The sequence below is a fragment of the Xyrauchen texanus genome, chromosome 5 (genome assembly GCF_025860055.1).
Source record: "Xyrauchen texanus isolate HMW12.3.18 chromosome 5, RBS_HiC_50CHRs, whole genome shotgun sequence".
Taxonomy (NCBI): Eukaryota; Metazoa; Chordata; class Actinopteri; order Cypriniformes; family Catostomidae; genus Xyrauchen; species Xyrauchen texanus.
In genome coordinates this window covers 32,047,925-32,060,046 of record NC_068280.1, presented here as the reverse complement: position 1 = coordinate 32,060,046, position 12,122 = coordinate 32,047,925, and the positions used below count along the sequence as shown (strand labels likewise).

General features: G+C 45.9%; 1 protein-coding gene across 11 annotated transcripts in view; it reads right to left on the bottom strand.

Annotated features, from left to right (window-relative positions):
- Positions 1-12,122, bottom strand: part of LOC127644398 (prominin-1-A-like) — a 95,467-nt gene that overhangs the window by 22,630 nt on the left and 60,715 nt on the right. For 6 of the 11 annotated variants that reach the window (XR_007970643.1, XR_007970646.1, XR_007970648.1 and 3 more), the window contains one exon: positions 6,365-6,418. Coding sequence is in view for 4 of the 11 variants with exons in the window: in XM_052127544.1 (XP_051983504.1) it covers positions 6,365-6,418 (54 nt within the window). In the remaining 7 variants the exon portion in view is untranslated. Of the gene's footprint in view, positions 1-6,364; positions 6,419-8,977; positions 8,996-12,122 lie in introns of all 11 variants that reach the window. The other 5 variants (XR_007970642.1, XR_007970644.1, XR_007970645.1 and 2 more) reach the window with 1 other exon arrangement.

The following is a 12,122-nucleotide window of genomic DNA, read 5'->3' as shown; positions in this document are numbered from 1 at the left end:
AGCGGCAGGTCAGGCTGGTGCCACGCTGCAAACCATGGCCGTGTTACAGGCGTACCAGGCTGACCTAATGAAAGACCTGAGTGCGGGTGCAACGCTCGACAAAGAAGCCTTTTCTGAACTTCGTCGGGCCACAGATTTATCTCTCTGTGCGTCCAAGCAGACAGCCGTGCCATTGGTCGGTCTATGTCCGCTTTAGTCAGCACGGAGAGGCATTTATGGCTTAACCTTTCGGACATCAAGGATAAGGACTATTTCCCACTCGATGCCCCGGTATCGCCTTCCGGTCTCTTCGGAGACGCCATGAATACGGTTATCTCCAGATTCCAGGAGGCGAAAAGCCACGAGGAAGCCTTCAGCAGTTTTTTCCTCGCCGCACTCAGGGGGAGGCGTCGTCAGCCACCCAGTCCCGCCCTGACTCTGTTAGGTAGAGCGTGGCGAGTCGTGCTCCCCCTCGTAAAGACTGGGGACAGGCTCGTTGTCCTCAGCAGCCCCCGAAGCAGGATCTCAGGGTCGTGATTTCTAAAAGAAAGAAACACTGACAGTCTTGTACCCAGCCTTGTGGGGGTGATTCCTCTCGGGACGTCTACTGTGAAAAGAGCTGCAAAATCTCTTGGTCAAAGGGGCCATGAACATGTTCCCCTTCCAGAGAAAGAGGCTATTACAGCAGATACTTCCTGGTCCCCAAGGGGGTGTCCGATTTTAGATCTTTGAGGCTTGAACCGCTCGGTCAGGGTGTTCAAGTTCAAGATGCTAACTGTCAAGATGGTCGTGTCTCAGATCCAACATTACGATTGGCTGATCACGATCGATCTCATAGACGCATATTTCCATATTGGAATTCTGCCACAGCACAGGAAGTTCCGGAGGTTCGCTTTCGGGGACAAAGCCTTCCAGTATCGGGTTCTTCCATTTGGCCTAGCCCTATCACCCCCCACATTCACGAAATGCATGGATTTAGCACTGGCTCCTTCACGACTCCGGGGCATCCGGACAACTGGCTGATCTTAGCGCAGCTCCAAGAAGTGGCAGTTCAGCACAGGGATATTGTCTTAGCTCATCTGGTTTCTCCAGGTCTGAGACTCAACGTCAAAGAGCGTTCTCTTTCCCACCCGGGGAATCACATCTGCTTCATTGAGTCGACATCTCAAGCTCATGTCTGAGACCTCTCGCGTTCTTGTGAGCACACTTCACAACCGTAGGGGTCCGGACAGCACCAGTGCGGCGCCGTGGGTATTGCGTTCCCAAAAGCGTTTAGCAAAGCACAGCATCATAGTGAAGCTTTTTGTAAAGGGAACGTCTCGGGTTACATGTGTAACCCTTGTTCCCTGAAAAAAAGCGTAACGAGATGCTGCGCTTCTTTGCCGCACTGGGACGTCCCAGGACTGCTCTTCAGAAAAAGATATCTGACGACACTCTGGTGACGTGTCTATTTATAGCCTGGCCACAGGTGCATCTAATGATCTCACCAGCTGAGGCTATAAATTCCGGTCAATGTTCATTGACGTGTTACACACATATTCACAGCTGGTCACAATGCAGGATTGTTCCCAAAAGCGCTTAGCAAAGCGCAGCATCTCGTTCCGCTTTTTTCAGGGAACAAGGGTTACACATGTAACCCGAGACGTTCTCAAATGTCTTGTGGGCAAATATTTATTATGTGTTATAGGGCCTTATTTCAATGACTTAAAAATTTTGTTTTTTCCAAAACCATGCATAAATGTTATTTTCTCAAAAATACAAACCTGTACATACATGTTGCTCACATATTATTGTAGCCCAGTTTGTGCTGAATACAGTGTAATCAGACTTTAGCCATTATTATGTTTTTAAGCAACTGAAAAAAACACAAATGTCAAGGCATGTCAAAACTTCTCCAGGGCTCAAAACACCCTCAGACCCCAGAGGGTTAAACATCACACTTCAAGGACTGACAAATTATGAACAAAACTAGAGGGAATATATACACAGGGAAACTGATGAGGGACTGGCATACAGGTGGGGATAACGATGAAGTGATTAGGGCAGTGGATTCTGGGAAATGTAGTGCAGGAGAAAACTTCAAAATAAGAGTCTTCAAACATGGTGGAGACAAACTGACACATTACTACTACCCAACCCCCCCCCCCCAACTCCTTTAAGGGGCGACTCCTGGTGCCCCGAGATGGATTATGGTAGGGTGAAGCAGAATAAGGATCCCAGGAGGATGATCCAAGGGCCTGGGGGGGCAGCCCCAGGGCAGGGACTGGGTCTGGAGGTGGAAAAAAGCGGAACGAGATGCTGCGCTTAGAAAAGCACTTTGGGAACAATCCTACATGTTTGTGACCAGCTGAAATATGTGTGTAACACGTCAATGAACATTGACCGGAATTTATAGCCTCGGTTGGTGTAATCATTTGATGCACCTGTGACCGGGCTATAAATGGACGCGCCACCAGCATGTCGTCAGATATTTTTTCTGAAGAGCAGTCCTGGGGCATCCCAGTGCAGCAAAGAAGCGCAGCATCTCGTTCCGCTTTTTTCAGGGAACAAGGGTTACAATATGTAACCCGAGACGTTCGCTTCACTAGGATGCTGCGCTGAGAAAAGCGCTTTGGGAACGAGAATACCCATGCACTGAGGCTGTCCGGACCCCTACGGTTGTGAAGTGTGCTCACAAGAATGCGAGAGGTCTCAGACAAGAGCTTGAGATGTCAACTCAAGGACATAAGAGCCCGGAGTAGCATGAACATCCAAACTATAAAATCTGAAGAATGTGTGCTGAGAGGTCCAGCCTGCCGCATCACAAACTTGCTGCAGAGGGAACCCTCTAGCCAAGGCTTTAGAGGAGGCGAACCCTCCTGTGGAGTGAGCCCTGATACCTACTGGCGAAGCTTGACCGCGCGCCTCGTAGGCCAGGGAAATGGCATCCCTCACCCAGTGCGACATAGTCTGCTTGGTGGCGGCCGCCCCCTTGTTGCGGCCCCCATGGCAGACAAATAATTGCCCTGACTTACACCACTGGCTAGAGCGGTGGACGTAGGTCTGAAGGGCACGGATTGGACAAAGTCTGTGAAGTCTTTTCTGCTCTGGAGTTAAAAATGGCGGGGAGCAGAAAGCTTCAAGAGTGACCGGATGTAATGTCGAAAAAGGCACCTTAGGAAGGTAGTCAGGATGAGGATGCAAAATAGCTTTAGCCATACCTGGGGCAAATTCTAAACAGGCCGGCAAAACAGACAGAGCCTGTAGATCCCCAATCCTCTTTAGAGAGGTGATCGCCATAAGAAAGACCATCTTGACAGTCAGAAGTCTGTCAGACGCTGACTCTAGAGGTTCAAAGGGGGTCTCAACCAGACCCTCCAGGACTATTTCTAAGTCCCAAGAAGGAGTCCTTTTCGCCTCCTGGAATCTGGAGATAACCGTATTCATGGCGTCTCTGAAGAGACCGGAAGGCGAAACCGGGGCATCGAGTGGGAAAAAAAAGAAAGCTCACCGTGGAGGTCATCAAAGAAGGGAAGGGACTGATGAGGCGTTCCCTTCCCCTGGCCACCAGACAGAAATCTGTCCTCTAATTTGGAGCGTTTGGGGGTCTCTTGATCACGCAGCCAGTCTAACTGTAGTCTGGCCACCTCACGAGTAACCACATCGAGTAACTCCTCAGAAGATTTTGAGTCGTGTTTGGAGTGCTCGGATGTGGGTAACTCAAAGTTCGCAGACTCAAGAGAATCACGGTCCCCCTCATGAACTGAAGAGGCACCGGAGCACACTTCAAGATCACGGGAAGGACCAGCCGGCTCTGGGGAGAGAGCGAGCAAAAGGGACGAACCCATCTCTCGCTCCTCAACCAGATCCATACAATAGCCCCACGAATGAAGTGTGGGTGCCGGCTATTGGAAGTAAGCAAGAAAAGCGCGAAGCATTTTGACCAAAAGTAGGTCGCAATGCACGCACCCGCCCTGCCCCAACACAAGAGCAGCATGCTCTTCCACCAAACAAACAAAACAAAACTGATGCTTGTCCCTGACAGTCATAGAACGTTGACAGGGAAACACGCATCGTTTGTGTTGCTTCTCCGACATTTTTCCACCTTTTTCTTTTCTTTATATATATATATATATATATATATATATATATATATAAAGAGGGAAAGGAGACAAGGTTCACTGCGCACTGCCTAACAAATTCTAAATCCTAGCAGAGGAAAGAAGGCTAGGTTCTGTGTGTGTCTCACAGGCTTGTGAAACACACACAGAGAATGCTCTGAAGAAAAGGATCTGACGACACGCTGGTGGCGCGTCCATTTACAGCCCGGTCACAGGTGCATCCAATGATTTCACCAACCGAGGCTATAAATTCCGGTCAACGCACATATTTCAGCTGGTCACAAACATGTAGGATTGTTTCCAAAGCACTTTTCTCAGCGCAGCATCCTAGTGAAGCTTTTTGTAAAGGGAACTGTATTTTTTGTTGTTTCTGGGTCAGTCCTTCTGTAACGTTTGGTGTCCAAAGAAAGGAAGAGGAAGAGAGAAGATGCAGGAGTAGAGTCTTTCAAATTTTTAAGTACAATCACAGGAGTGGAACAGACGCTGGAGTATAACAAACACTGGAGTTGAAACAAACAATAAAGCTCAACATGCTAACCTAACACTTAAAATGTAACACTTAAAACGTAACACTTCAGGGACTGACAAATAATGAACAAAACTATATATATATATATATATATATATATATATATATATATATATATATATATATATATATATATATACACTCACCAAAAGGATTATTAGGAACACCTGTTCAATTTCTCATTAATGCAATTATCTAATCAACCAATCACATGGCAGTTGCTTCAATGCATTTAGGGGTGTGGTCCTGGTCAAGACAATCTCCTGAACTCCAAACTGAATGTCAGAATGGGAAAGAAAGGTGATTTAAGCAATTTTGAGCGTGGCATGGTTGTTGGTGCCAGATGGGCCGGTCTGAGTATTTCACAATCTGCTCAGTTACTGGGATTTTCACGCACAACCATTTCTAGGGTTTACAAAGAATGGTGTGAAAAGGAAAAACATCCAGTATGCGGCAGTCCTGTGGGCTGAAAATGCCTTGTTGATGCTAGAGGTCAGAGGAGAATGGGCCGACTGATTCAAGCTGATAGAAGAGCAACTTTGCCTGAAATAACCACTCGTTACAACCGAGGTATGCAGCAAAGCATTTGTGAAGCCACAACACGCACAACCTTGAGGCGGATGGGCTACAACAGCAGAAGACCCCACCGGGTACCACTCATCTCCACTACAAATAGGAAAAAGAGGCTACAATTTGCAAGAGCTCACCAAAATTGGACAGATGAAGACTGGAAAAATGTTGCCTGGTCTGATGAGTCTCGATTTCTGTTGAGACATTCAGATGGTAGAGTCAGAATTTGGCGTAAACAGAATGAGAACATGGATCAATCATGCCTTGTTACCACTGTGCAGGCTGGTGGTGGTGGTGTAATGGTGTGGGGGATGTTTTCTTGGCACACTTTAGGCCCCTAAGTGCCAATTGGGCCTACCTGAGCATTGTTTCTGACCATGTCCATCCCTTTATGGCCACCATGTACCCATCCTCTGATGGCTACTTCCAGCAGGATAATGCACCATGTCACAAAGCTCGAATCATTTCAAATTGGTTTCTTGAACATGACAATGAGTTCACTGTACTAAAATGGCCCCCACAGTCACCAGATCTCAACCCAATAGAGCATCTTTGGGATGTGGTGGAACGGGAGCTTCGTGCCCTGGATGTGCATCCCACAAATCTCCATCAACTGCAAGATGCTATCCTATCAATATGGGCCAACATTTCTAAAGAATGCTTTCAGCACCTTGTTGAATCAATGCCACGTAGAATTAAGGCAGTTCTGAAGGCGAAAGGGGGTCAAACACAGTATTAGTATGGTGTTCCTAATAATCCTTTAGGTGAGTGTATATATATATACATACATACATACAATACATATAGGTTACACATACACAAGGAAACTAATGAGGGAATGGCATACAGGTGGGGATAATGATGAAGTGATTAGGGCAGTGGATTCTGGGAAATGTAGTGTGGGGGAAAACTGATAGATCCAGGGAAACAGGATGTACCTGAGCTAAATTTCAAGTGTCATAGCAAATGTCTGAATATTTATGTCAATGTGATATTTCAGTTATATTTTCAGATTTCAAGTTAATCTTTTTGCTTTGTCATTATGGGTAATGGAGTGTAGATTGATGTGAAAAAAATCAAATAATTTAAAGCATTTTGGCATAAGGTTGCAACATAAAATGTGAAATAAATGAAGGGGTCTGAATACTTTCTGAATGCATTGTAAATTGAGTGTTTGTTTACTTACAGGAAGTTCTTTGGATGATTTCTGAAGTAGTCTGATGCTCTGACTTAGAGTGCTCTACAAGAAAATAAATGTGGTCAATACCTCAATCACTGTATCGTCACTCAATACCTCTGTCACTGGTGTTTCCCATTGTTTTTAGAAGTCTTTCAGAAAGTCAGGCTCTAATGTGTTTTTTAGACATACAGTAACGTCATGGTTACTTTTGTAACCTCCGTTCCCCGATGGAAGGAACAAGACATTGTGTCGATTGTAGTGACACAAGGGGTCTCTTCTGACAGCCTTGCGTAACTCTGAACTATAACTTGAGAAAAGGCCAATGTCAAGTTGGCAGACATAATTTGCATGCCACATCCCGGATATACGGTTATAAAGTGAGCGGGCGAGCACCGACAGACAGGTTTTCACTGAGGAGCCGAGAAAACGGTTACAGCGCATTACGTGACGTGGCAAGGGGAACACAACGTCTCGTTCCTTCCATCGGGGAACAGAGGTTACAACAGTAACCATGACGTTCCCCTTCTGTCACTCACTCGATGTTGTGTCGATTTTAGTGACACAAGGGGTCCCACTTAAAAACGCCATGCACTACCCCACGTTACGTGGCTGCCGAGCCAGGTTCAAGCAGGCTGTTGCGTGCTAGAAGTGGCTGCAGGAAGTGAGGGAATTGCTCTTTGACAATTTTGGTACCGCAGCCCGAAGGGGGTGCATACGCCACCTGCGGGGCGCTCGACGCTGGGGCTGAGAGCTGGGCCCAGGTTGAGGTGGAGCTGCTGTTGGCTTTTTCGCATGGGGACGCCCACGACAGCGCGGCGTGATGTGTGGCCTCTGTCTGTTTCTTCACCGCCGATAACTGCTGGGCAAAGTCGTCGAGGATGTCGCCGAAGACCAAGTTCAGCTATATATGGCATTCCTGGATCACGAGGATCAGTGCTACTGTGACCTTCGTAGCTCTGAGAGCGAGGTCGGTGGCAGAGTGCAGTTCCTGCAGCACGTCAGGATCGGGACTACCCAGGTGCAGATCTTTGAGTGCCTTGGCTTGGTGTACTTGCAGGAGAGCCATAGCATGCAAGGCGGAGGCGGCCTGTCCAGTGGCACTGTAGGTTCACAGACAGTGACGACGTTCTCCTACAGGCCTTGGAGGGGAGTATCGAATGGACCCGCCAGGTGGCAGCGTTCTTGGGACACAGGTGGATTGCAACCGCTCTGTCCACCTGAGGGACCTCTGTGTAACCGTGGGCCACCCCACCGTCCGGTTCCGGGCAGAAAAAGGTGCCCTCCACGAACTCGTCATGCACTTGAGGGGGACGGAGGTTTCCAGTCCACATCGCGCTCACAAGGAAGCAAGCAAGCGTGCCAGGGACGGGTGGTTTGTGGGGTTTTACCCTGCGAAACCGAGCCCTTCATCATCCCCAAATCGCCTTCAACGCCAGCCAGGTCATCCTCAATCCTGTGGGAAAAAGGAACGACGTGGGGGCGGCTGAAGTGGCTTTCTCTCGTGAGAAAAGAAAGCAGCGACCGCAATGTTGCCATGGCTATGTTCTCGCACTGAGAATATAAACCATTCAGAAAATGAATAACCATTCAAAGACAGTTGAGCTTTTATGACCATCAGAAGTGGAAAGAAATCGACCACATTCAGGAACTACACAGCGGCGGAAGGGCATCTTTAAAAAGACGCGTCCTGAAAAGGACGTTCAACGCTCGCTTGTGTACGTTGCTCTTTTACCAGAATCAAACTCTTTTAGTGTAAAATAAACTCTTTTAGAGAAGTCAACTCTTTTATAAGAGAAGCGCTGTCGAAGCACCCAGGGGCAGAGTCTGCACTGCGTGCAGAGAGGAGAAAGCCGCTGGAATGCGGCGTCAGATCCAACAGCAAGCTCTCTTGCAGAGGTGGGTGAAGCAGTCGTATGTCACACAGCTCGCTGATCACACAACAGTTCGGTTCTGAAGAAAAATCTGTCTAGCATTTGCCTGCCCGCTCCCTTTAGACCCGTATGTATAAGTTCAAGTTCAGAGGTACACGAGGCTCTCAGAAGAGACCCCATGTGTCACTACAATCGACACAATGTCGAGTGAGTGACAGAAGGGGAACACAATTTATTAGACACTATAAACACAAAGTTGTACAGAAAACCTCCTGACGAATCACTTGGTACAAACACACTTAGCCAAATAAAAGACATTTTCACACAGGACACATTCTTGCTTTCATCTGTGCTTTTTTTAAATTGTTTTTATATGTAAACATGCGCAACATATACGCCTTTGACCACTGCACCACATCTAGCTGTTTTTTCAGCGTCTCACGGAAGCATGCCATGTTTTTAAGACACTGTGTTGAGTTTAAAAAAAAGATTAAAAACACCTCTCAAGACCAGCATTTTGTTCCGTTCCGTTGTCTTGCTTTTTAATCTCAAGAATGCATTCTGTGTGAACAGCCACTTACACAATCTAACTTGCATATACAAACATTTAAAAAAACACATCAGAACTACTGAACCCATTAAACATTACTCCACATTTATTGGAACACAGTTTTCAAAAGTACAATGGATGTCAGACTGCTTGTCATTGTTGGATTTTCACAACACATGATCTGAAAAGTTGGCTTACCCTTGCTTTCATAAATTTCTGTGGTCCCATTTGAAAAAAAAAAAATAGAATAAAGAGAGGGTTTGGCAGAAGTGTAAGGAAAAGGGATGGTCTAATTAATTGGAAGTGTGTAGTTTCTATTTGTGTGTGTGTGTGTGTGTGTGTGTGTGTGTGTGTGTCAGGGTTCCCATTCTTTTCAAGCCACAATTTTAATATGTTTTAATATGCGCACCCAACAAGTGTAATATGTAAGCAAAAACACATGTCCATTTAAATCAAGCTTTTATTTTGCCGTTTCTGTGTGTTTTTGACAGAAGATTCTCACCTGAAGATAAGCAGTATGGTCTATGGCATAGTGTGATTATTAATCCCCGTAAAGCAGTGATTTAATTAAATAAATACACAGTCTGTATGTGCTGTGAACTTCAGAGTGCTCTCTGTCTCTTTCATCTCACACACACAAGTGTACACATGATGATCATGATGAGGTGTTTTCAGTGTATGAGCGGCCGGCACTACACATTCATTTTGAAGCACGCATCACTTGCAGATTATGAATTTATTCAATTAAATCAGACACTTTTTTGTTTAATTATCACACTTGGACATATCACAATTTTAAATGTACATTCTACATTCATTTTCATCCAAATACAGTATGTCATTTTCCATGACATTCTACAGTTTATTGATAAGGCCATTTTTATGACTATATTCCATGTTTTCTGCATACTTCATATGGAATACGTTTTCTCCGATCATTGAATTACTGAAAATTAATTCACATTCCGAGATGTTAAGGATGAATCATCACACTACAAACCCAGTGTGTATTATTTCTTTTTCTAAATCAGTGGTCTAACTGTTATCATTGTTTAAAGTTTATAACTCACAAAACTCAAAAGTTCAGACAATCACTAATCCACTGACATGTTTTCCGGGGTTATTTTTTTTAAGAATATGCTAAAAGCACCGACTTAAGCTATTTGAATGATTCAAGTATAGAAAATCATCTGCACAATTCTGTAGAATTAGCTCCAAATATAAAGGGCATTTTGGGGTGGCTTGCTTCTGTTTCACAAATATTTAACCCTAACCCCTTCTGGAGTGTTGAGCGAAGGAGGGCAGGGCCAGGGTGGAACAACGCACGCCCGGTACCCAATCAGCCTGATGGGGGCACGCGAGTGATAAAGGTGGCCGGTGACAACGGTTAGAGAGAGAATTATAAGCAGCTGCTCTGTGTTTGTGTGTTTTTCGTTTATTTCTTCATTAAATTATTATTTATATTGTCAAGCCAGTTCTTGCATGCTCCTTGCCCATTAACCACTTTACATTGGTGCCGAAACCCGGGAAGGAGGAGGGATGCCCATCGCGGAGTCCTCGACACGGCCGTCGACCCTGGTGAGCACTGCTGCCATCCACCAGGGGACGGAGTAGCCGCCATCTGCAAGGCGAGTGGGGACTGGACTCCTCGACTGCCTGGAGCGATGGAGCTGCTGCCAGGGGTGGAGGAGTGTCCTGCCATCCCCCAGAAAAGTGAAGGGATCGAAAGAAGACCGCTGTCCGTGAAGGGAGGAGAGAAGCGACTCCCCGACTGCCTGGAGCGCCCTAGTGAGCAAATGGCCTTAAGGTCAATTTATACTTGCTTCAAATTTACAGCATAGGCTACACGTAGCTACGGTGGTTACGGCATAGCCTACACCATAGCCTGACATGCACCTCCTCAAAAATGTTACTGCGTGTCTCGTCGACACAACAGCTGTGATTGGTCCACTTTAACCAGAGACCACCCTCAGGATGATAACAAGGATGTCTGAGGTAGCATCACATTTTATCCAAGATTATTTCCAAAAACATATCACATTGTTATGTTTGTGTTTCATAATAATAATAATAATAATACTTTTATTTTATATAGCGCCTTTCTTGAACCCAAGGTCACTTTACATGAAATACATCAAATACATGAAATATAGCAAATGACAGATAACACATACACTCCAAAAAACTCCCAAACAACCAGCCAAGAGATAACACTGAGTGAATAGATGAGTTTTAGATGTGATTTAAAGGAGGAGAAAGTAGTCATAAATGACCTGCCTCCCATTGGTGACAAACTGAATTTCGGGTTAACAGGAAATTTGCACCAGTAGACCGTAGACTGCGAGTTAAGGGCGAAGCAAATCAGTGATGTACTGAGGAGCAAGTTTGTGAAGTGCCTTGAAAGTTATCAACAATATCTTGTATTGAATGCAATAGGTAATTGGTAGCCAGTGGAGCTGTTGCAGAATTGGTGTGATGTGTGCAGACTTCTTAATGGATGTAAGAACAGTAGCTGCAGAATTTTGGATGTATTGTAGGCAAAGGTGTATTTCATGAAGTTAGTAAAGTTTAGAAAAGTTAACTCCACGTTATAGTAAGTGTTATGGAGGGGCAAATTTATGAGCTTGCCATGCAAGAAAACGTCTCGGTTACTGTCGTAAACTCCATTCCCTGATGGAGGGAACGAGACAATGCGTCGATGAAGTGACACTAGGGGTCGATCTTGACAGCGGTAAAGTTCTGTCTGTGGCAAGAGGGACACAACGTCTCGTTCCCTCCATCAAGGAACGGAGGTTACGACAGTAACTGAGACGTTCCCTTCTGTCACTCACTTGATGTTGTGTCGATGAAGGAGACGTACCAAATATGGGAGCAGGCTGGGCCTTTTATCTCTAAGTTTTTCTCTCCATAGAAAAATGTATTCACTAGGGGCCTAAAAATGCTCATAAAATGCACCGGGGAAGGCGTCCTTTTCCGTTCCTATTCTTTCAGGGGGAAAAGGCCCCGCAGAGGCCACACCCTGCCCTGAAGAGGAGGGTAAAAAGAGTAAATACACCATTTAGGCCGAATGGCCGGACATGGGAGAGGTGCGGTGGTAAGTCCTGCCCTTCGTAGGGAGGGAGATTCTACAAACACAGCGACCGGGGCAGAGAGGGCTCGGTAGACACGGGTCTACCACAAGGAAGGGGAGACCGTGCCATGGAAGATAAATCACAGGAGGTTAACAAGGAAACCGAAAACCTGTACAGCACTTACATCAGTACATGGCATGTAACATACCGGGTCTGACCAGGTCAGAGGGCTAGGAGGAAGAACATCCACGGTTCACTAGTCTTGAACACGC